Genomic DNA, 26,600 nt, shown 5'->3' with positions numbered 1-26,600 from the left:
CTCTGCTGGTCAGCCTGCCAGCGTCAGGATTTCGACTCTCGTCCGGTGGTCATTCATACTGATTCCGTTTAAAACGAATGGGTCGATGTATCAAGCAGTGAAAAGAGTGAAGTGGACCAATGGAGAAGTTGCCCCAAAGCAACCAAATAGCTTTTAGCTATTATTTTATAGAATGTACTTGATAAATGCTACCTCAAAACTGATTGGTTTGTATGGTACCTTCTCCACTGGTCTATTTCTCCACTCTTTTCACTGCTTGATACATCTACCGCTAAATTACTTGACTTCATTATATGTCTACACAGTCATCTGAAATCCATAAATAAATACAAGAAAACAGGAGCACCATAGTTAAATATGAAATATATCACATAAATATGAAAGAAATACATATATGAATGAAAAATAAATCTCTGAATTAAATAGTATCCTTTATTTGTAAAGGATTATGCAGTGCTTTACATAGGATATGTAATCATTCCCAGCACTCCATGCTCCAGAGTAATTTTACAGATCATCCTATACACATACTAATAGAGGTCAATTTCATTAGACACCTAAACTATTGTACCACAGTATTTTTGGACTGTGAGAGGAAAACAGAGCCCAGAAGAAAACCATACATGCACAGGAAGATTACAAATGCCACACAGATAGTACCCTGGTCGGATTGGAGTCCATCGCCCCAAAGCTGCAAGGCAGCAATGCTAACCACTGTGACACTGTGCTCCTCAAATCTATTTTAAATAGTATATAATATAATAAAATCATGCTATGATGCAAACTGTCCTTTAAAATAAGGAGCAGATGAGATGGCCCTTAATTATCTTATGAGACCTCTTAGCTTTTTGTACCCCCTCCCCTTGCCATCACCCCAAACTGAAGAGCTCCATGGCACCAACCTGTACTACCTCCAATTTATTTATATATTAACAGTTATTTATATAGTGCCAGCATATTGTGTTGAACTTTACAATTGAGAACAAAACAGTAATACAACTAGAATGGGTAATAAAAGACATACAAAGAGGTAAGAGGGTCTTACTTCCAAATATGTATCCAAGTACAGTACATCGCATTGTGACTAACATGCATTTTCGGCAAAATATTATGCCCGGCGCTAGCAGAGTTGCACGGGATCTGGTGGCTCACTCATACCAGGCATCTCGCACCATATGGTGTATTGATGCTAGCTGTATGAGGAAACATCTGCATGTCTCCCATCTACAACATAAGTCATAACTAACAGTATCAGTTATTTATCTGTAGCAAGCACCTCTCATTAAGGACAAGATTTCCTTTGCTTAATATAGCTACAGCATATGAGTCTAATATCTAATATATAAGATCATTGTTTTTTATTGGAGTATTGCAGCATATGTACACTCTAAGCTTAGTCTTACATTATTCCCTGTATGCTGTTGCTTGAACAAAAATGCACACTCTGCAACAGTTATGGGCCCAGGCAAAATACAAAAGAAGTGTATAGGAAAGATTCCTGGACTGCACACTGTAAGAAACATACTTACATCACATTTCACTTTTCTCATTATAGCGATGCCCTGGGGTGGCTCGGCTCCGCCGATTTAGGGGTGTCCTGCACTCTGGATTTGAACCCTAGTATGTTAGGGACCTACCCTACAGAGGTTACCTGGATATGGTGGGTAGGCCCATAACCTTGGCCATGATTATGCTAAAAACCTCTAGTGATTGCAAAATTTTATTGCATAATGTATTTATATATAATCAGTAATTTGGAGTTGTGCACCTGTGATTTGTCTGTTTCTGTGCCTGCAATAAGTCTCAACAGGTAGCACCTCCCATTATATATATTCAGGGTGTGCAGTCCAGGAATCTTTCCTATACACTCCATTTAATGTGCTTTACTGCACAACTGAAGGAAAGGAGACGCCTTCAGTCTGGATTAGCACCCCTCCATTATTGGTTTAAAGCATGGAGTTTGGTTTGTATACGGAAACTAGTAATAGCCACAATTTTAGGTAAGTCCTACAAGTTATATACTGTAGTGCAACTTTGGGTTGATTTTTGGGGCGTGGGTCCCCTGGATTGCTTTGGCTGGTCTGCCTCATGGCATCGCATTATAGCACATTCTTTCTTTTCTGCACAATTTTAACACTTTACTGTTTGTTTTTATTATATTTGTATTTTCAATTTTCTATGCAGCCATAGCTGCTCTAATGTTTCTTACTTCACATTTCACTTTTCTCATTATAGTAATGCCCTGAGGTGGCTCGGTTGCACTGATTTAGGGGTGTCCTGTGCTCTGGATTTGAACCCTAGTATGTTAGGGACCTACCCTACAGAGGTTACCTGGATATGGTGGGTAGGCCCATAACCTTGGCTAAAAACCTCTATTGATTGCAAAATTTTATTGCATCATGTATTTATATATTATCAGTAATTTGGAATTGTGCATCTGTGATCTGTCTGTTTCAAAACACAAAATAAGAATACAAACAATCTTATGAACTCTGCAAAGTGTTTGTGAGTAACAGTATTTCAAAGGGAGTAAATAGAAAAAGGGAAAAGGGCTGGAAGTTCAGGGTTTAAATAGCAGTAGCTAAACTGAATGACAGTTATCAGCTGTGGAAATTTAAAGTTGAGATGCTGCTATCCAGACATGACTTGGAGGTTATTACTATTAGACAGACCAGAGGTTAATAACCAAGAGTAGATAAATAATAAAAGGTCAGACAAGACCAATCATTAGATTATTGTTGAAGATGACCAGCTAAGTAATGAGACTACAACAAAGAGCATGTGAGGTGCATTACAGTACCTACATGAAAGATCAAAAGTCTACACAGTACACTATTTCTTCCAAAAGAACTATGCCATATGAGACTTGTGAAAGGAAAGGACATGCAGGAGCATGTAAATTAAATGCTAGTGAAAAAAGTCCAGGCCAGTCAATGGGTGATGAAATAAAGCATAGCTGTGTGCTAGCTATATTGCTATGCCGACTTCCTGATACATTCGGTGCACTGATTAATACCCTGGAAATAAGGTCTGAAATGGAATTGACACTAGAGCAGGGGTTTCCAACCATGGTCCTCAAGGCACACTAACAGTCCAGGTTTTAAGGATAGCCACAGTTAAGCACAGGTGTCTTAACTAGAATCTTAATTTTTTTGATTTAACCATCTGTGCTTAGGCAGGGATATCACAAAAACCTGGACTGTTAGTGTGCCTTAAGGACCGAGATTGGGAAACACTGCACTAGAGATTGATAAAACAAAGGTTATAGATGAACATTAATGTAGAAAATAATATAGAAAGTGAAATCAGAATAACCTTTAAAGCCGCAATTATAAAGTCCCACACTAAGGAAACAAAGGCATTTTTAGAATCAAGAAATAGGGGCACTTGAAGAAAGATTGCTCAATATAGAAAGCAGAACAACAGAGGAAAGTTTCAAAATGATCCAAGCAGAAAGTTAAAACCACACTCACTGACGCTGGCTGGTGTATAGATTTATGTGCAATAAGTCATAGGACGACTGATAGAAACTTCACTATAGTTCTTGACCTACATCATAAAGAGATGATTATATGGAAGTTATGTTACTTCTGAAGAAATTTACTGATATGCTCCAATATAAACAGGAAAAGTCTAGCAGTACCAGTTGAAGATGTGTATATGCTTCTAGATAGGATGGCAGACTTTGGCCCCTATTTATCAATGAAGCATAACTGCTTTAGCGCTCGCTAAAGGGGTTATGACTTCCTTTCGGCATTTAACAAACAGCTGTAATCTAAGATTACTGCTGTTTATCCCAGCATCGCTCTCGCCATCTTTAGACGGCGAGGGCGATGCAGTCCCCATTGATGGCTTCCAGGCACTGCCAGTCCCCGTGTCATGCACATGTGCAGACAGACCGTCGCGTATGCGCATTACACAAGACCCCCGTTGCTGGCAGCGTTAGGCTGCCAGCAGCAGGGTAGAGGACCTCGCAGACAAAGAGGACTTTGCTGGACCTCGCGAGGGGAAAGTATTAGTAAATACCAGTGGATATTTTGTTTGCATCACAGTGATACTAAATGAAAAATTCCGCTGGTGTTTACCTTCGTTAATAAATGGGGCCCTTTATCTGTAAGCCTCATGGTAAGATGACAAGTGTATTATCTGGAATAGTAGAAAGGTCATAGTCAATTCAAAGCAGATGAGAACTTATCATGTCAACACCGCAAATGAACAGGTGAGACTAAGGGGTTTATTTACTAATTGTTGGACTGTAAAACATGTTTATGCCCAATATTTAAAAGGGCAGAGCTTTCAATAGCCGTGTCTTGCTAGTAAGAGCACTGCCCCTTTAAATATTGGGCATAAACATGAACATAAGTGTCAGCAAATCGACTCTTAGTAAATGAACCCCTCAGCCCCTACACATGATAACTGTGGCACAGACCACCAGGAAGCATGCAAGACTTGCAAAAATGGGACCTAACAAAGAATCTCATATTGTATATAAGGAATCCACAGGGATGTAATGGATCTGGTGCTATTAATGCTGGTTTGACTGTACTCACTTCAGCGGCACAAAGTCTAATGTAGTGCAGGTATTCTCCAGGGACAGCTGCAAGGAGGTACAAGTGCACAAGAGATTGATATAGCTGACAATATTGAGGCACGAGGCTCAGGTATACTAGAGGTTAGAATAATTGGATACCAGGTAAAAAATTCCAGGGAGTCAGAGTCCAATATCATTGCTGGTAGAGATGGAACACCTCAGGTTTTTATATCGTGTAGTGAAGATGACAAAGTAGGCCATTGGAATTGCAGTCACACGGCCGCGTCTTACTCCTATACTGGAGAAGCACAGTTCTTGGTGCACTCAGAGAGATGAACTGTAATGAAAACTTCACTCGCGCAAAAGTTGCACATGTAATAAAAATGTCTATAAATAAGGCTAAAACACACGATATGTCAGGAGATATCAGTGGTGGTATTACATGGGTAGAAAGTTAGACTTTGTGCAGTGCAAAAACAAAGGATTTTGTAGTCCGCCTGGTGTGAGATTAGTACGTTGCCTCTTCCATTTATATTGGGCCTGATTCAGCCTTTGGACACAGCTTCTGTGCAATAATAATACCATGAATTAAGCATGGGCTAAAGTGTTGGGACTATCTATTTTGAAATTCTAGTTTGGATAGAATATGATACCTATATAGCACTGACCCATGAGTGTCCTTCATTGCTCAAAAACATTGAGGTACTACAGTAATTACCCTTTTGTCTTGGAATCTGAATTATTTATTTTTTTCCATGAAAAACATGAATCAGACAATTATGTCTCAGACACCAACAACATATCCTTTATTTATCTGATTCATGAGTGAATGAATCATGACACAATCAAGTCAGTTGTGTCACAGTGATGTTACGTTTTAGTAAAACCTTAATGGATTTCAGTATATGTCATAAGTTATGTTACACTATCTGGGCTGTTTCCGGAAGGGGTGGTTTTGAAATACAGTATATTTGAGAAAGAATGCAGTGATTAAACCTCCTGTAGATCTGCACTTTCATTGCTGAACAGCTGCTGTGGATTTTTCTCCTAGAAATATTTGTATGGCAGTGAGTTCCTCCTGATCCCCCTGGGTGTACACAAAGGATCCAAAGTAAGTTGTGGAACTTTTCTACCATGAAGTGCTCTCATGCTATCACATGCTTTCCATACTAGCATAGATAACCTTTTTCATGTCTAAATATTTTATAGAAAGTACACAGCTATGGCATCATCAACATTTTCCTCAACAACCACTGGTAAGCTTAACTCTTTTATTCTCACTGTTGGCAGTATAAAATGCTAGTGATGAATAGAGATCCACTGCATTTGCAGCTGATCTCTATTATGCGAATTTGCTTTCAAATGACATCTATACATCAAAGTTTATGCAGCTTAATCTCCCAAAGGATAACAAACTGCCTGCATTTTCTGTTTCAATGAGCAGCCTTGCCTAGAATCAGGGCTGGTTTAAGCCTTCGAGGAACCCCGCTTATGACAGGGGGGCCCGCCCCCACTCCTGTGGACCTCCCTCTTTTTTCAGCACTGTCTACCTGGCTGTGCCCCCCTTCCCCCTGCACCTCCATGATGCAGCAGTGCAGGTCCTAATCTTTAGTGGGGGCAGACTCCGGAGACTCCTCTCAGGCAGCAGTGATCTCCTTGTTCCCGCCTCTGACGTGGAGCAGCTGTCTTGGGACTGATTTTGCTTGTCTCCAGCCTACGCCGCCAGCAGCAGCAGGCACGCTGTTGCTGGGAGAGTACTGTTGACGGGCTGTGGTGGAGGCTGGAGACAAAGAAAACCATCACAGATCACAGGACAGCAGCGCCAGAGCTGGGGTGGAGCAGTTTCAGCCAGGGGGTGGACCCCTGAGATTATCTGGCCCACCCCCCACTACACAGTGCAGTAGTTCGCTCCAGCTATGGGGCCCCCCTGAGAGAAGGGGGCTCTGGGGTACTCAACCCCTATGCCCCCTCGTTGATCTGACTCTGCCAAGAATCACCTAAAATTTGTTAAATGACTGATTAATCGATACTCATTAAACTCTATGGAACAGATGCATTGTCCTAATTCCACAGGAGATTAAATTGGTGCTTTACATGATTGGGTGAGGTCATTATACCACGACATTATTAAAAGTCACTTTGGTAGCAGAGAATAAAGAAAAATATATGTTACATAATGAGCGGGCTGTTATGAGATTAATCACAGGAGATACCGTGGCTAAAAATTATCTGTGCAGCCTGAGATACTGTGGGCCTGTTTCTGAGTCGGACGCAAATGGCGAGTTTTGTCATACAGCGCATGCGCAGAGCTGCATTTATACATTTATGCATATGTCCGTCCTATTCTGCGTTGGACGAACTTGGCCGGATCTGTCTTTGCAGGAAATAGGGTGTTTCATGGCAGGAACTTATCAGGGACAAAGTGATCGCAAGGAACCACCCTGACTTGTGGGTGTGTCATGGGCGTGTATCAAAAGCTCTGTGCCAGTCATGTGTACGGGGAAGGGGAGCCTGTTTCTGATGTATCTCTCCCACCTAGCATGAAGCTAATGCAAGTGCAAATACTAATGGTGATTGCTGCGTCGGCTGGCGTACAATCAATGGGCGGCAGATTCAGCTTGCACGCGCAGGAACCCAGGTAGTAATAGAATAAGGTAGTAAATGTGTCTTCGGCAGGCTGCCCGCAGCTACAGCACTTTGCATGTAACTCAGAATCAGCCCCTGTATGTGCTCATTTGTTCAGTAACCAACCAGTCCTTATAGTAGTCATTTGTCCTTACATTCTAGTCTCACTGATTGATCTCACTGGCTGGATCTAAACTGTTCACTGAATATTCTTGGAGAACACATTACACTATAACAATGCACAGCTCTGTGTCATATCAGTATTAGGAAGGTTAACTCTACGAAAGAGCATATGTGTACTAACAGAAATAGCAACCAATTGGACATTATATTCAAATGATCTTGAGTAATTTACATATTTAATATATCATTGATAATGATGGGATTGCACTTTATTGGTAATTAACGGTGACTGTGCTTATGGGACAGAGCTTATAATAATGTAACAGAAACTAACGAGCACCTTCTAAATGATTAACAGAAAATCGCCAAACAGAAAAACACTATCTTATGTTTAATATAATTGTACTAGCAAGGTACTCTTTTATTGTTGCTTGTTTTATTGGCATGTGATATAATATATATATTTTATGCTTTATCTAAGGAAATCACAGCAGCCTAAACTGCAACCTGATTTTGAGCACAAGAAACCAGGCAGTAGAACTTTTCTTGGTGATCCTTCTAACAATCGTCTTAGTTCTCGGATTACTGTTCAACTCACTTGCCATTTGGGTTTTTTGCTTTAAAATGAAGAAGTGGACAGAGGCCAGAGTATTCATGATGAACCTCCTTCTTAGCGACTGCTGTTTGTTATTTACCCTCCCTTTCCGCATCTACGCTACCCAAAAAAATTGGGCATTGGGCAGCAAATTTTGTAAAGCTCTGTTATCTACTTATTTTATGAACACATATATGGGCATTGCCATCATAACCTTAATATCTGTAGACAGATATGTGGCCATTAAGTTTCCACTGAAATCAAGAGCTTTTCGTTCCCCGAAGAAGGCGGGAATAGCTTGTGGGATTATTTGGCTTCTCTTTATAGCTACACGACTCTTCATTGATCTACCATCAGGAAACATATCCACTAATCAAACAACCTGCTTCCGCAAAGTCTCTGTAAACCCATTAAAGGTATCTTTGTACTTTTCCATTCTTGGGGTTTGCGTTCCAATGGTCATATTGACCTTCTGCTCTGTGGAAATTATCAGGACCTTGAAGAAAAAAGACAAACTGAGTGTGAATGAAGAGAAGGATATCCAGAAATCCATCAATATAGTGTCTACTAATCTGGTCATTTTCTTGTTTTGTTTCCTGCCTTTTGGGACTGGAAATATTGTAAGGTTTGTTCTGGAATCCATGAGGTTGAAGTGCTCAGTGTTAAAAGCTGTTAATGATTTTGTACTTTGCGCACAAGGCCTCAGTGATATTAACTGCTGCCTCGATAGTCTCTGCTATTATTTTGTGGCCAAGGAATTCTGGGAAAGTGCTTCGCTGTTTCCAAATTTTAAAAAGCAACTAATCCAGGACCAGACACAGGAGTCCAGCATATAGAACATACAATACTGTTCCAGGTTACTGTCCAAGGTGAACCGGAAAACTGACAGTGGTTTACAGGTGATGGTGACATAATACATCTGTAAAAGTTGTGCCTAATTGCATGTATACCCACAGTCAATAGGAGACAGACAACATATGTGGACAGTGAGGAGCACTACAAATATCATGCTATAACAACAGGCAGCTTTTTTAAATAGCTGCAATTAATGAGATTTTTAACTGATTACAGTTTTTTCTAATATTTTTCTAACCAATGTTTTTGCCACATATCTCACGAGTGTGGGGTGTCAAATGTTTCATGAGGAAATATTTAAATGTGAATATTTAAAGTCTTTTAAAAACATCTGTCAGTGGGGACCTCCATTTTGTGGGCAGACACAATAAGCCTGATTCAGCAAGGAACGCACATATGCAGACACAGGCATCCGTCCGCTGCAAGAATATGCTAATCAATGTATACGCACAGAGGCCCTGATTCAGAGCCGGACGCTCTGACAGAGCGCTCGCTCTGAATCAGAGCCGTCCTTCTTCATTTTTAGAGCGGCCTCCTGGCCGCTCGTATAGCTGTGGGTAACCACCCACAGCTATAGCGAGCGGCCAGGAAGATGGTCGCGATGGTCAAGACCATCGCGACCATCGGGCTTGCGACAAGACCCTTGTGGTAGGGTCCCGTTTCTGCAAGACCTGGAGTGCTTTTGGCTCTATCAGAGCCGAGACCACTCCCACTGACATCACTTGTGATGTCAGTGGGGCCAGCCCCAGACAGTAGGCGTTCCCATGGGAATGCCTCCGTCTGGGCAGCCACGCCCCCGGTACGCCCACCAAAGGGGCGTGCTGTCACTCACCATCAACAGCATGCCCCCTTTGTAGCTAGACCTGGAGTGACGGCTTGCCTGTAGCTATCCGAGTCTCGCGCATGCGCACGATGGAGCCGCCTCCGTCGTGCGAATGCGCACTGGCCCAACATCGACCCTCTTGTGAGCGCTCAGCGCTCGCGAGCGGGTCTGAATTAGTCCCAGAGACCGCAGCACAAGATGCAGACGCCCAGCTATATACTGTGCCGCCCATCTCCCTTTACTCACAGCCTGATTAGCATGCAAGATAGCGTAAACATCCGTAACATCGAGAACCATCTGACCCATTAGCATAATAGTGGTTGACCTGACCTGCCGCAGGATTTTGGCCATTTCCTGTGTACAGCTTACGGTATGGCTGCATATGCTGCCGCACTGCCTTAATTATGCACGCCCCTATAACGGCGTTATAATGCCTGAGTTCGCCTGACCACCCCCCGTCACCACCCACAAATGGCACTTCCTGTCAATCAGTATCGGAGGGGTCTGGGTACGCACTGCGTGTAGTCTGTGTACCCTAACATGGTCGCATTGGCTAGTTTGCGCACGTGCAGTGTAATGCATATGCATGCGCAGTGCATAAACATCGGATGAGTAAGTGTGCACTCTCCTGTACGTTCCTTGCTGAATCAAGCCCTATATTCATTAGAAGGCAAACTCTCCATTTACTAGGAAGTGGGGAACTAGAGAACCAATAAGCTCTATTCTAAGGAATATTGATGTGACCATTCACTGAGTATTTTTGATTGGTGCTATTTAAATGGTTAGCATTCTTCACACCTATTAGAGCGATGGGCTCAATTCCAACCATGGCACTCTCTGGGGTCTATTCATTATCACTTAATTTCTACAAAAGCAGGTGAAAATGAACATTTTAATCCACTTTTGTAGAAATTCATCATAAAGGTAGTGCAGGAGATATCACAGATATATCCTGCTTACCTTTCTCTCCTGATGAGGCCTGCTGTCCCTCTATACTAGTATGGGGACCTAAATTCACCAAGCTCTGAAAATATGATATTTTTGGGGCTTGACTGTGGGAGCATTCGCCATCTTCATATGGCGTTTGCTCATGCAACCCGCTCCTTCCCCATGGGATGGAGTCCTGTGTGTGAAGAGGGATCCCTCCTTCCGCCAGACGCCAGGGCTTTTGTGCACCTCCGTGAACTCTATTTCAGTTGAAGAATTATGAGAAACCGAGTGTTAATGAAGAGAAGGATATTCAGAAAACCATCAATATAGTGTCTTCGAATCTGGTCATTTTCTTATTTAGTTCATGGAGGCGCACTAGCACTGCCGAGTCATACATGGCAGTGCTAAGTTTCACAAAGGGGTAGCAGTTCGGGGAGACAGCTGATATTCGGATCAGTTATCTCTGTGCTCACCGTGAGTAGGAATGTCAAATTATCAGGTTCCGCTCGGATCCCGATAATTAACATAATGAATAGACCCCTCTGTGTGGAGATATTGTCCCCAACTTTTCTCCAGGCAGAGGTGTAGCGTGCAGTCATGGGGCCTGGAGCAAGTGCATTTTACGTCACCTTCCAAAACTCTTAAGTGCACACAGGGATGGTGTGTGGACAGCATGTGGTAGTAAGTTCAAGTAAGTAAAGAAAATATAGCAGCTGGAACAAGTTGGCTTCACTTACAACTTCCTCTTCTAAGTTGTCAGTGCTACAAGGTTGTTGGACTATAATGGTGGAGGTCTGATGTACATCTCACTGGCATGGGTTTTACAAAGCTGTACAGTACACACTCTAAGGCAGGGGTGGCCAACCAGTTAGAGGCAAAGAGTCAAAAAATATCTGTAGTCAAGTTAAAGAGCCAATAGCATGTGAGAGCTGAAGGTGTGCGCACAAAAATGGGGCGTGGCCTAGTCACAGGTTTTTAGTAGTGGAGATGTTGCCCATAACAGCCAATCAGATTCTAGCTATTATCTTCTAGAAGGTGCTAGATAAATGTTAAGTAGAATCTGATTGGTTGCTTTGGGCAACATCTCCACTTCTAAAAACCCGCACTTTAATAAATATACCCCTAAGACTCTTGTCAGTGAGAATTTCTACATATACAACTCCGTATGCCTTTTGAAATTGAATGAACTTATGTTACAGGTTTAGAAGGCATTAAAACTGATACTGTACCACGCAAATGTGTTTAATGGACCAATTCAATGACAAACAGCCTAGGAAGGGTAGAGAAGGTAAAATAATTGAAATTTTACATTATAATAGGATCACACAAAATCACTAATTATGTGCACCTTTTGTTGCTACCATATGTAGCATCTTATAATTAAGTGTAAGGGATCACATATTCTACCCTAAGCAGCAACTACTTTAACCTTAGTCCCAACTGTTGTGTTAACCCTCTTACTAGATGTTGACTTGCTGTCAGAGGCTTTGTGAACAGGTTTTCCTACTCTTACTTTCCTATGCTGTTGGAAATGTTTGCAGCTGACCTTCAATAGTGCATAATTACAAAGTGCTCTTTGAGTAAACCTACAGAACAACAGTCACAAAGTATCAGACTATGCTACAGCCCTGTCTCTCACCAAACATTTATAATGACCATCACATAGACTGTCATTCATTGTCAGTCTGTTACGGTTCTCGCACGGTTGTGTATGACTGCAGGACTACTGACCGTAAACGAGACAGGGTTAAGGGGTGGCAGTCATTCCCACTACTAGAACTGGCTGGAGTGAGGCTGCAGGTGAATGGTTACTTGGACAGATGTAAGGACATGGTACACTAGCATCGGCAGATAAATATGGTCTCAGGTAAGTCTTGGGACTATGGTGCAGCTATGTCACCAAACAAGGAGTGACTTGACAAAGAATACAAGCTGCAGGGCAGGAGTGACCAGGACTGGGAAACTGTAGGATTTACAGACACAGACAAGGACAAGACAGGCAATGCACAATAATGCGGCAGGACCAGTGGCTGAAGTAACAGGTTAAGGGCCTGATTCAGCAAGGATCGCAGTTGCTAATACGCATGCAATCAGCCAATTGTTGTGTTCTGCACATGCGTATGCATAGCAGTGCGCATGTGCGAAAGGCCACTACAATCAGGAATGCGATAGCAGTGGCTACGCAGACCGCAGAGTGATTGATCGGAAATGCCATTTGTGGATGGTGACGGGGGGGTGGTCGGGCGAACGCAGGCGTGCATAAATTATCCACTGCGATACCAAATGCAGCCTGAGGCCTCATAGCGTGTGCTGAAGTTAGCAATTCCTGAGTGAGGTCTGAACTGCCTTAACTGTGTGTATGGATTCGATGTTACTTGATGTTACCGATTATTTTGTTCTGTTGCCAAAGTATAAGTATGTGAGTAAGGGAAAGTGGGCATTCTATTGTTAGACTGCAATCACAATGCGAATGCACACATTTGCATATCACCACTGATATTAGCAACTGCTTGCGGCCTTGATGGCCAAGGTGCAACAGGAACAGGACAGAGCAGCCTTGAGGGCCAAGGTGTGACAGGAACAACACGATGCGGCCTTGAGGGCCGAGGTGTGACAAGAACAGGACGGAGTGGCCTTGAGGGCTGAGGTGTGACTGGAACAACACGATGTGGCCTTGAGGGCCAAGGTGTGATAGGAACAAGATGGCCTTGAGGGCCAAGGTGCGACAGGAACAAGACGGAGTGGCCTTGAGGACCGAGGTGTGACTGGAACAACACGGTGTGGCCTTGAGTGGTAAGGTGCGAAAGTAATAAGATGATGCGGCCTTGAGGGCCAAGTTGCGACATCAACAACAAGGCAGACAGGTGAACTCAGGCACTGCAGGATCACAGGCTGGGGGCAGCGTGGTTGAAAACAATGCAGGCTTGAATCGACTGGAAACAGACTGGCGTGGCTTGACTGGGCTGTGGTATGGAAATGCTGCCGACAGTGTAGAGGTAGGCCGTGGCTGCAGAAGCCACTGCTCCGAGAAGTCCAAACAGCCAGGGCATGATCGCAGGTGATCCACAGCCAACTTCTGATCAAGCAGACAGGCACAGGACACAGGATAAATAATCTCGGCACACAGACACTGTAAGACCGGCTAGGACTCTGGCTTCTGAGCACAGGACAAACATACTCTGGAAGTCAGACAATATCACCGGCACAAAGTGTAGGGCTGGCTGTAACTTATCAGAAGCAGGGACCAATCAGAGCAATCCCTTCAGGGAGCCTTCCCTAATGACAGGCTAGAATGCAGCTGAGCTCTGCACACAGACAGACAGGTAGGAATGAAACAATGAACTGTACACAGACAAGACAGAATTCCAGCTGCCTGCAACAGCCGGAACTGGAATCAAGACATGATGCAGTGTCCCAGTTGCCTGCTATTGCTGGGACCTGCAACCAAGATAATCTGCTGCCGCGGATCCTAACATAGTCACACACTGGGTCTGATTTAGAGGTGGATGTGTAACACCCTGGGGTTAGTGGGTGTGTGTAGTATGGATACCTAATTTAAACCTCTATGCAATCCTACCTATACCTTCTAAATCCTGCCTATATCTTCTAAAATTGTCGCAATTTAGCGTAATGAGTCGCACAGTAAATAAATGCTTTCAGACTTTGAATGTGGTTCCAAAGCACAAAAAGTTATTATTCAATATAAAACAGATGGTTACACGCTGTGATCTAAAGACAATTTGCGCAAATAAATCATACAGACCCAAGGTACAGTTGTTATATACGCACGCACTCTGGGCCCAGATAACGGCATCAGCATTAGAAACCTCCATCAACAGCATCAGCAAGAAGACTCTGATTGGGGTCATAGAGCGCACATATATACTCTTTCAGGGATAGACAATACAATAGACAAGTTTGGCATGATTCCATTGGTGTCAAATGGACACAAACAGCCTCCAACCGCCCTTTGTGTCCTTTTTCCCGCTGCATGCTAATCTAAGCTGCTAACATTACAGAGTACATTTTAATGTTTTAACTCTCTATAGTCCATAGTTTGCAGACGCATGTTCCGATTTTTTCACCGATGATACCCGAAATCTGTGGAGACACAGTGGATCAGTACAACACCAGACACGGTCTGCTTACCATGTACTAAACCTTAGATATCAAATAACCTTTATTACACAACATTAATAAATACTGAATAAACCTTGAATATTACACTATAATGCTAGGGAACCTTTTATGTAAGTGTGCAGAGTGTAAGTATTGGGGAATTGGGAAAAGACGCTAGTTAGCGTTGTGCGACTATATGTTTTGTGGAGTACACTATGGTGTGTGTTTTGCACGGATAATTATTTTATATGATTCACCGACTGTCTGTATTTATGTGGTGAGGACTTTTAACTTCTTTCTATTGCGTGGGAATCGCACAACGCTAAATGATAGCATCGCCGTATGTAATTATAATGGCGAGTTTCACTAATATGGCGCTGGGTGGCCAGTCGCAAAATGGCATCTCATTGCCATTCGCAAAATGGCGTTGCGCAGATCTAATTTTAAACCGATCCTGTCTCAGCCAATTATCCGGCTTCGACAGTAGGTTAGGAATAGGTAACACAGATGTAAGGTGGCTTAGCAACAGACCCTTTCCCTTTAGTATTTTCCCCGTAGCTTGTTCGATGTGATCCGGGCAGAGAGGTAATGAAGATTGATATGTACACAGGAAATTAGTCAATGGCAGCCTCCGTGGAGAGAGAGCGTTTATTTTTAATGCTAAAACTTCAAAAGGTTCAGTGGCAGAACTAGCAGTGGTGCAGCCGGTACCTTGCATCGGGGCCCGCTGTGGTGCAGGGGCCCATAGCCGCCACTGCACCTGCTGCTAGTGACCCCACAAGTGTAATGCAGACTGCAGTGAGAACGGTCATCACTACACACAGTAACAACACGATGCGGCCTTGAGGGCCGAGGTGCACCAGCGGCGGCTGTGTGTTTGTTATAGCAGCCAATGAGAGTCAAACAGACTCTCATTGGCTGCTGCGTCCACGGAGGGAGCCGGCTGGAGCTCAGCGATCAGCAATCGTTGGAGCTCAGTTGTCAATATGGCAAAAAGGGTTAATGTTGTGGCTGAGGATGGCCTGACTAGGCCTTTGCATATGTCGGCCGAGTAATTTGTTGCACAACGGTTTCTGTTCCTCAGAAAGTTTGGTAAATTGTCAGTCGGGTTGCTTAATCCCGACAGTGTCTGCAAAGTTACACTTCATACTCCCAATCAGTATACAGTAGTGTATCTGTATAATAGATGTTATTATGCTCAGCTTAGTACAATGTATCTGTGATATATCGCTTCCAAGCTCAACTTAGTACAATGTCTCTGTGATATATGCTGTGAGGCAGTGGTCAGTATATGGAACTTGTTCAAATATGCCTCCCTGTTCTCTATTGTAATGTGTTTTCTGGGCGGATGTATCAATGGAAAAATGGAGTTCACCACTCACCCACTGAGAAAGGTCTCACACTGCAGGACAACAATCCCTTCATCTTTTCAAGCATCACTTAAGCTGTTCATGCATTCACAGCGTCCTTGTCACCACAAAATGGCCGCAGTGTCCACACCCGTTCTCCACTCAGGTGGTGTCTGCTCCGGGCTGCAGCATCTCATGCCCACTCTCCCGGCTCTGCACTACTTCAGCCCAGGAACACACCGCTGCCTAGACTCTGCCATGTGTCTCGTGTCCGTCTCCACCCGTACTGCTCCGCTCACAGCACCTGCTTCCAGCTATGGCCTCGGTTCCCATGTCACTCTCCCACAATGCTCTTGCTTGCTCCTCCACTTCTCAGCCAATCGGAACTTGCCACCTCATTTCTTAGAACTCAGGAGCTGATTCAGAACCGCTCACTAGGAAGCAATCGCTCGTAGCTGGACGATTTTTGCAATCTGCGCATGCGTATGCATCGCAATGCGCGTGCACGAACCACTGCGAAAGATCGTGAAGTGCTCGCTTGCCCAGCATAGACAGCCCAGTTGAATGAGTGACAGGAGAGGCCATTTGTGGGTGGTGATATGGGCAGGCCACTAGAATCGGGGAAGTGAAGGTACGAATGCAGGCGTGCCTGAGTGTTTCAACGCCGTTTCAGAGGCGTGCATAATTAACAGGCAGCGTCATAGTACACGTCACCTGGTTGTATTTCACACTGAAGTGATCGTAGTGCTTGCGGCAAGATATAGTCAATCTCAAACGCTGCAAGAACATCCGATGGAGCTCGATGTACCAATGTTTTCACTTTAAGGAGATGACGTGCGCAAGTGGGCATCTTAAAACTGGCTGGTGGATGCCTGCATACACAAAGTGAACGCACGCCAAGACATAGTGGCCGTGCTAATGCTTTGGTGTACGATCGCCTGCCTTGCTGGGCGTGCGCTGGATTTGCATATGCTGGGAGTGAGCGAATGCATCTAGTGAGCAGGTCTGAATGAGCTCTTCAGGTCTAAACATTTAACTATCACTTTGCCAGTAAAACTCTGCAATAAGATAATTCCAGCACAGTCTTCCTAAACAGCCAGCATATACAAATTTTGGGGGCACCACAACTACATGGATGAAAGAAGAACCATCCACAAAGGATAGAAATGAGTAATACATTTGTGAACGATGTGACTGGTCATGCATTAATTTAAAACACTGCAATCTTGCCTGTATGTCCAGGTCAACCTTTAATAAATTGAATTTAGTCATGTTAATGGCAGCATCGGAGTGCAACTCCATCCCAAATACAATGTATGGGGACAAAGCAACTGTGCTATTTATCAAGCTGTGAAAACTGAAAATTTTCAAGCTTGTCCCCAGATGCTGGGTCTTTCTAATGGGAAGAGTTATTAGGATGTGAAGAGACATTTGAGCAGATCTCTTGCCATTAATGTAAACTATTGCCGATGTGTTCAGTGGTGATAGGACAGGGCTTTGCATCTACTACCATGATAAATACTAAAATAGTCCAGAAATAAACATTCCATATCGCAAAGATACACGATTTTGCAGCTTGATAAATAGCACATTGTACGGGGGTGGTGGTCAGCTCCAATGCTGCAACTAACCTAGCAGATATCTGTGATAGCTCCTACCTTACATACTTGATAAATAGGCAATATACTTTGTTTTGAGAAGAAACATCCGATCACACAAGAACATCCTTATTAATTTTTGATGAGGCTATGGGCCTAATTCAGATATGTACGTATATATTCAATATATATGTACATGTCCAATGTTTGCAGATCTGCGCAGGAGGCTCACTGTGCATGTGCAGATCTGTGTTTGAGATGTCGCTCGCAGTGCCCTGACTGACATGCTGCTGGTGTTTGGGAATGGAGATGGGCAGTGTTACAAAGAACTGGGGCATGTCGGCACTGTTTTGTGGGTTTGCTGAAGCCAGTGGCTGTGACCTTAGATGCAGCATCTCTGGCCCTGGCAACGTGATGTACCCGGACATCCTGAGTATCCTAAGGGTTACATATAAGAAATATGGAACACCGCACAGATTCTATTCGACAGCCACCCTATAAATATACACTCAATATTTACTATCCAGAATTTGTATATAAGGGTGATGTGCTACTTACTACCATTATTCATATATACAACGAAGAAAAGGAAAAGCGGTAGTGTATTGGTGCACTAGTCGATTAGTTACATAATTCTTAAAACATAACTTTTATTAGATATATGCTATAATATATACCCCCTCTAGGGAAACATAGCGGCGAAGTATTAAAAATATAGATTAAAGAAAGAAATTAGAAATAAAATTAAACTAAAGGTCTTCTCTACTCATAGGGTTATATAATAGGCGCCTTCTTATAAAGAGATCAACTATCCTATCTGTGATCGAATATGATTTAAATTATACGTCTGTGTTAATCCATATCTTAGATCTCCTCTATGGACTCCCACAGTATATGAACTGTGTAAATTATGTTAAATTAATCAATGAGGATTGGGAGGTTATAACCAATGGTTGACAATTAAAGTGATACCGTTTTATTGAACAGATATTATATTATGAAGAAATTATTAATGAATAAAAAATCAGCTGATATTGAATTGAGCTCTTGCCCATTCAATAGGTCCTATAATATCAGTAGCCCTATATCAATCAATATCTGCTAATAATCCTATTGTTCTTAAACTGCCTTTATCTCCAGGCATATATTCATCAACACAGATTGTATCCTTTTTAATATGTTCACACAGTTCAGTGATGTGATTTCATCACTAGATGTCTCATATACATACAAGAAAAAATTCACAATGTTGATTAATCACAGTGATAATATTTAGCTGACTCCAAATGTTCTTAACTACTTCACTGTTTAATGTTCAGATTCAGCATAGTTCAGCTAAATTGGTGGTGACATGTTAGTGTTTAGTTTGAATCCAAATGTTGCAGATTCAGCTGCTTCTGTAGTATCAGCAACTCTGTATCGGTTAGCATTTACAGGTTATATTACTGAATTCAAAGCATCGATGTCATACCGACTGTATCATTAGTCCAATCGTCACTGCGCTGATGTTTAAGTTGCCTTTATATATAGGCAAATGTCCGTTAGGCACATGTGACTATTTTGACCTAATAGTCTATATAAGGCTATCCCTGAGATTTAAATATCTTTTTGTTATCAGCGCCTATGCATCGATTAATCACTGCGGATTATGGCCCTCATTCAGAGCCACTCGCTAGCGGCAGTACGCTCGTTCCGAGCGATGTTCACACATCTGCGAATGCGTACGGTTTTTAGTACGCATGCGCGAACCAGTCAGTGCGGGCGAAAATCGTTTGTACGCAATATAGCGAGTGCCTGCTATTTTGAGTGACAGAATGAGGCATATGTGGGTGGTAACAGGGGAAGGTGCTTGAAAACGGGGAGTGGAGATCAGAACGCAGGCATGCTTAAAGGTCAAAACGGGCGTTTTATGGGTGTGCATAATTAATATAGCAGCGTCATTGACCACGTCACTTGTTTTTTTTTAACTCAGAACTGCTCGCAAAATAGCGGTTGAAAAAACCAACCACAAGAATAGCGAGCAGTTCATATCCTGTTCGATGTACTCGATTAATCTAATAAATAGCGGACATGACGTATGGTGCGAGCGGCCAGGGGGCGTTTGTAACAAATAAACGAGCTTATGTTTTGCTCGCTCATTCAGACTTAGAGGTGTGAACAGACTGCAATGTGCGAACGGATCATTTGAATAGCCACTCCTTGTTTTTGAACGAACGAACGCAACTAGCGAACGGCTCTGAATGAGGGCCTATGTTACTGCAGTCAAAAAACACTGGTGTCACAAACTATATACTGATAGCAATCCAATAGGCTATCATATTAATCTTCCTTCATATATAGGCAGATATCCATCAATATAACATATGTGGCTTTAAGGCACCAATATTGGGTTGCCTTCTTGTCTCAGTATATGCTCGTCACTGTGATTAGCTTTATCATGTAGTCAAACTGGTGAATGATATATATGTTATTCTCCCTTGGTGTCTTATACACATGGGAAATCTCCGATCACAGATATGATTAATTGCAGTCACATTCGCTGCTATACAGCATCATGTATGCTCACAGAATACATTGTGTCTGCTGCACTGTCAATTGATGCTATACTGATGCCAGATATTGGTTGATCATCTATTAAACATATACCCAGCACGCATCTATTATCAAAGCCGTAATCGGCATAGTGTGTTTGCGCGCACAGAGAGAGACCCTCAGAGAGGTCCGATGAGCATTTCGCCAGAGGCTTTTTCAAAGGATCAACCCGATGGGTGTGTCTAGAAGGTTTAACTACCCTTACCTGTTCCTTTCCGGCCAATCAGAGCTCCGCAAAAACTGAGATTTGTGAGGCAGGAATAAACATTGCTTGCCGATTCTTTCATCAGGCAGAAGCAATGGATTGTGGAAAAAGTGATTCTATTATGATGAGCTTATGGATTTAACACTGCTCATCCATCCGTGGGTGAAATGAGGAATTCATTTACATGTTGTTTCAATGCTTGCAATCCAATGTATCAGACATCTTGGCATTAATAAAAGTATTACTCCCAATATAAGTTAATCATATTACACTCACTATCCTGGGAATAAACTCATAAATTTGCTAACATTACTAAGGGATAATATTTATTCATTCACTACTCAAACCCATTAAAATATATGCATATGCATAAGCATATCCATCTCATATATCCTAAATGTGTATTAAAATAAAATAAATTAAAATAAAATAAAATAAAGGTGTTGTGATAGTGTGAATCTTTCTAAATAACAAAATAGGTGAAAATAAATATTAAGAGAGAGAATAAAAAATAAAACAACATATGACTCTCATGGTTGTGACTAAATAATTAAATAAAAGACAAAACCCACAAAGATTAAATAAATATAAGTAAAACACTGTGATTGAATACATTTCATATCAATTAATAAATAAAAAAGTGAATATATAAGAATAATTAACACCCCATTGAATAATTAATTATACTTTGTGAATTAAATATATATATATATATATATATATATATATATGTGTGACCCATAGTGTATTTATAAAAATATATATAAATATAATACCAATATTAGGATAATTTATAATTTGTCAATGCATTGCTAATATTAACAAGGGATGCCCTTTCTTTCTAAAATATGAAACCATAATTTCATATCCAAAATTAGTTATCCAATAGTTGGTTCACAGGAAAGCAGAGTAATTGTTCCTCTCAATTCAAACCCCTGGGGTGGACGCTTCCCATCAAAAATATAAGACGTGCTTCTCTTTTGAGAAGTTGTTTAGTCATCTCTCCTCCCCTATTATCAGTTTTGATTTATTCCATTATGAATGCCTTCAGTAGACGCGGATTACTTTGATGATGAAGTAAAAAGTGTTTAGCCACTGTTGTTAGTGTTTTAAACTTTTTTTGATCTGCGTCTGCATTACAAATGCTTCCTGCATGCTCTAGCAGTCTTTGTTTGAAAGGTCTGCTGGTCATGCCAATATATCGAAGATTACAGGGACACATCAAACAGTATATGACATTCCTTGAGTTACAATTTAGGAACTCTTGAATTTGCCAAGTATGATTATATTTATCTGAAAATTGTTTTGTATTGACCATATGTTGACACGCCTTACAGTGTCCGCAACTGAAAAAACCTTTAATTTTTATTGCAGTAGTGGACTCTGATCTGAAATGGCTATGTACCAAGGAATCTCTTAAATTTCTAGATCTTCTCCAGCAGATTTGTACTCTGTCTCCAATGATGGAAGCTAGATCTGAGTCTGCCTTCAACACATGCCAATGACGTTGAATAGTCTCTCTGATTTTTTGGTTCTCCTGACAGAATATGCCAATGAATCTTATTGGTTGTTGTTCCTGTTTCCTTGTCCTTAATTTGGACTTAGAATGAATTAACACCTCTCTTTTTTGCTTTCGGGCTGAATGTAAGGCTTTTTGTGTAGATCTTTTACTAGATCATCTTGCCCTTAACCTCTTGTCTAGTTCTTTAGCTCTTAGTTCAAAGGTCTCATCCTCACCACAATTCCTACGAGTTCTTAAAAATTCCCCTTTTGGTATACCCATGATCAATGAGCAGGAGGCTCACTGTGCATGTGCAAATCTGTGTCTGAGATGTTGCTCGCAGTGCCCTGACTGACATGCTGCTGGTGTTTGGGAATGGAAATGGGCAGTGTTACAAAGAACTGGGGCATGTCGGCACTGTTTTGTGGGTTTGCTGATGCCAGTGGCTGCGACCTTAGACGCAGCATCTCTGGCCCTGGCAACGTGATGTACCCGGACATCCTGAGTATCCTTAGGGTTACATAAAAATAGGAGAGCAGGTGCACCATACAACCATTTAATAATTATACATCATCTACGTGGTTTTTGGCATAAATTTGGCCACAGTTATGAGTTTACCCACCAACATCAAGGTAACCTCATCGGGTATGTCCCTAACATTATAGGGGTTCATGTCTGGGGTGTGGGGCACCCCAAAACCAGCCCAGCCAGACCACCCCAGGACACCACACTAATGAAAGATAGCAGTGAAACGTGGAAGTGCTAGGTAAGTAGAAATGAGCGGGTTCGGTTCCCTGAGAACCGAACCCACCTGAACTTATGGGATCCGAGTCAGATCCAAGGTTTTCCCACCTGACTCGGATCTGATAACGGAGCAAAACGTCATCATCCCGCTGTCGGAATCTCGCAGGTTTTGGATTCTATAAAGGTCCCACGATCACCGCCATTTTTCATTCCAGTTGTGGAGAGTGAAGAGAGAGGGAGCAGGGAGGTATGCTGTGCTGCTGTGCATGCTACAGTTGTGTTGCTTTGCTTAATGTCCATAAGGGCTAGCTCTTGTCCATATAGGGTCTGGCTGGCTGTTGTTGTGATTTAGGTTGTCCTGTCCATCCATAGGGGCTGGCTGTCTGTTTTTCATATATAGGCGTTGGCCGGCTGTTGTCCTGTCCATAGGGGCTGGCTGTACTGCTGTGTTGTCCATGGGGTGCTCCTCTGTCCATAAATGGTGCTCTTCATCCCCAGTATGAAAAAAAACAAAAAATATTTTTTTATCTGTGCGTTTTAGCCAAACTTGTTATCAACGTAGGTGCGCAGGGGTGCTGTGCTGCTGTCTGTCAAGGGTCTGCTGCCTCTTTCAGGGGATCACCCCCAATGTGAAAACAAAACAGTTTTTTTGTGTGCATGTTAGCCTGCCACACACTACCAGTGTTCAAATAAAAACAATTTTTTGTGTGTGCGTGTTAGCCTACCACACCACCAGTGTGAAAATAGAAACAATTTTTTGGTTTGTGTGTGTGTGTTAGCCTGCCACACCACCAGTGAAAAAATAAAAAACTATTTTTTGTGTGTACACCACCAGTGTGAAAATAAAATAAATTTTTTCTGTGTACGTGTTAGCCTGTCACACCAACAGTGTGAAAATAAAATAATTTTTTTTTGTGTGCGTGTTAGCCTGCCACACCAACAGTGTGAAAATAAAAACAATTTTTTGTGTCTGCATGTTAGCCTGCCACACCACCAGTGTGAAATTAAAAAAAAAATTTGTGTGTGTGGATGGTAGCTGTGCTGTAATTGCTTGGTGAAACAGCTGTAAGACCGCATTGAGTATGGAGGACAGTCACATGACAGGAGAGCAGGATCCAGATACCAGTCTTGTAGCTACCAGCAGCAGTCATGATGACGATGCAAGGCTGTCAACGTCGTCTATGAAGGCCGATGTACCAGGGTTTAAGTCAGGTCAAAAAGTCAGGTTAAAAAAATAAAAGAAAGGAAGGTATAAGGCCTTGGCCTTTATTATTTATGACTGGTGGTTCTAGTGATGATTTAAGCCCCTCTGCTTGTAGGAGAGGTACAAAAAAAAATGTAAATTGTTAAGATGAATAAGACACCAGAACCAACTGTGTGCTCCGAAAAATCATAAATCCCCGAAGAGAGTTCAAGTGTGTTCACGGTTGCCATGTGTGAGCCTGATGTTTCTAACACTGTACTTGAAGAGGATCCTCCTTCCACCATTTGTGTGCCCTCTGCAAATATGGGGGTGAGCAGCACAAGTCAACATGCTGACATAGAAATCGAGAATGCTTCTATGGAATTGCGCCAGGAGGATGAGGAGGATATTTACGTAGTTGGCGATAACAACAAAGTTGATGAAGATGTTGATGATGAGGATGTTGCTGCACAGGATGTTTGTGTAAAAACTGTAAACAGTTGTTGCCCATGGTGGGAAAAATCCCATTGTTTTCATGTCTGGGCAAAGGACCAAAAAATCCACTTCCATTGTGTGGAATTATTTCCACCCAAATCCAGGCAACCTTTGCCAAGCCATTTGTAACCATGTCACTTGCAGCGCATTCATCAAATTGGAAAGGGTATTTGAAATTCTAAAACTTTGGGGACAAAAAACGAACAACAATCAGGCCAGTGTCACCTAGTTGCTCCCTTCTATATGGATCCAAGCACCTGCAAAATCTCCACCACCAACACCTGCATCATCATCAACATCCTCATTCGTGATCGGTAGTAGTCCTGCATCCAATTTCATAAGCATGACTGACTCCTCTCCTATCCGTGATTCTTCAGAAGGATCCTTTAGTGCTACACCTGTTGCTGCTGCTGGAGGTGGATCTTCATCCCAGAAAGGGACCAAGAAGACTACTACTAGTAGTAATTTAAAAAAAACAATTGACTATTAAACAGTCCTTTGATAGAGGAAGTAAGTATAACAGCCGTCACCCAGTTGCAGATATAAAGTGTTAAAAATAGGTGGCAAAAATGGTGATGCCCCGAAGAAGCCCAACCAGAGCAATTCAAGGGGCCCAATGCCCCAAAGTTCACCCCACAACTGACTTGCTATATAGTTATAAATGCATATAGGACTTCCCTGTGGCTTTGCTATACAGACTATGAAGTCAGCAAATGTTGGGTCCCTATTTAAAAACATTGGAGGCAGGTGGGAGAGGTGCTAGTCCAGATTGAAGAAGTCTCGGCCTTCAGGTGTATATACATACTGTACAAATAATATTGAATAAATTATCTTCAGACGCAGCAGTGGATCAGAAAAGCTGACAGGAGACGCATCCTGTGGCATTTACATATTGTCATACAGCAGTTACTGACAAATACACAGCAGCTGCCACAATAGCGTCCCTCTCTGAATCAGCCCCAATATTTAGTTCAGTAGCCCTTTCCTATTTAATTAGACCAGATATACTGTATATATATATATATATATATATATATATATATGAGAGATAGGGACTCTACGCATGGGCATTCATTTATGAACTATAGCTCACCAATAGATATTATCAATTCTCCAAATTAGGAAAGCACAATGTACTACAGTAAGTTACACATAATGCAGGAGACACTTACCTGAGGTGCAGATTAACTATATATTACCCAAAGCACCATACGGGAAGTTCTGGATAGTCCCCAGGGGCGTATTTATAATGGGTGCAGGGTGTGCGGTGCACACGGGCCCCTGGGTCCAGGGGAGGCCCACAATGCACACCTTACACCCATATTATACTTACCTCTCCAGAGTCCCATGTCGGCGCCTGTGTCAGCCCTGCAAAAATGCCTGGAAAATGGCCGCCACGGCCATTTTCCGGCGTTTTGCGCATGCGTAGTACAGGGAAAATGGCCGCCGCTGCCATTTTCCAGGTGACCAGTGCATGCACTATAGACTCAGGGCACACTCTAGTGTCCAGAGTCTATCAGTGCGGTGCAGCTGCCAGACCGAGAGGAGGGGGCCCGTGACGGAGACTGCACACGGGCCCCCTCCTCTCATGAAATGCCCCTGATTGTCCCAGATTGTGTTTTCAGTTTTAAGAATAATTGTTAGACGCTTTCAGCTTACTTACCGTGCTATCGATACTGGATTTAAACCTCTATATGCTCTTGCCTATACCTTCTAAATCCTACCTATACCTTCTAAATCCTTCTAGAATTGTCGCTATTTGCGTACGCAGTCATACAGTAAATAAATGCCTTCAGACTTTGAAATGTGTTTCCAACGCACAAAGGTTATTATTCAACATAAAAACAGTAGGTTACATGCTGTGATCAAAAGACAATTTAGCGCAAAGAAATCATACAGACCCAAGGTACAGTTATTAAATACGCACGCGCTCTGGGACCAGTTACCGGCATCAACAAGAAACCTCCATCAACAGCATCAGAAAGAAGACTCCAGATTGGGATCTGAATGCACATATATACCCTTGCAGGGATAAGCAATACAATAGGCAAGTTTGGCATGATTCCATTGGTTCTCCGTCACGGTGCTTCTGTTACAGGACATTTAACAGGTCGATTCAAATGGACACAGGTCAGCCTCCAACAGCCTTTTGTCTCCTTTTTCCCGCCGCATGCAAATCTAAGCTGCTAACATTACATAGTACATTTTAGTGTTTTAACTCTCTACAGTCCATAAGTTGCAAACGCATGTTGCGATCTTCTCACCAATGACACCGGAAAGCTGTTGAGACAGAGTAGATCAGTACCAAACATGGTTTGCTTATCATGTACTA

At 42.4% G+C, this 26,600-nt stretch overlaps 1 protein-coding gene across 5 annotated transcripts in view; it reads left to right on the top strand.

The window, feature by feature from the left end:
- LOC148534371 (G protein-coupled receptor 35-like) overlaps nt 1-9,010 on the top strand; it is a 34,564-nt gene extending 25,554 nt beyond the window's left edge. For 4 of the 5 annotated variants that reach the window (XM_088466810.1, XM_088466811.1, XM_088466814.1 and 1 more), the window contains 3 exons: nt 5,583-5,642; nt 5,741-5,787; nt 7,761-9,010. In XM_088466810.1, the coding sequence (XP_088322936.1) occupies nt 5,754-5,787; nt 7,761-8,710 (984 nt within the window). In that variant the 5' untranslated portion in view covers nt 5,583-5,642; nt 5,741-5,753 and the 3' untranslated portion in view covers nt 8,711-9,010. Of the gene's footprint in view, nt 1-2,265; nt 2,341-5,582; nt 5,643-5,740; nt 5,788-7,760 lie in introns of those variants that run through there. The other variant, XM_088466812.1, reaches the window with a different exon arrangement.
- Nucleotides 9,011-26,600: the final 17,590 nt, after the last annotated feature.

Source organism: Taudactylus pleione, unplaced genomic scaffold, assembly GCF_031769625.1.
Source record: "Taudactylus pleione unplaced genomic scaffold, aTauple2 ptg000066l, whole genome shotgun sequence".
Classification (NCBI taxonomy): domain Eukaryota; kingdom Metazoa; phylum Chordata; class Amphibia; order Anura; family Myobatrachidae; genus Taudactylus; species Taudactylus pleione.
Note: the sequence above shows the minus strand (reverse complement) of the source record. Positions and strands in the feature narration are given on the sequence as shown.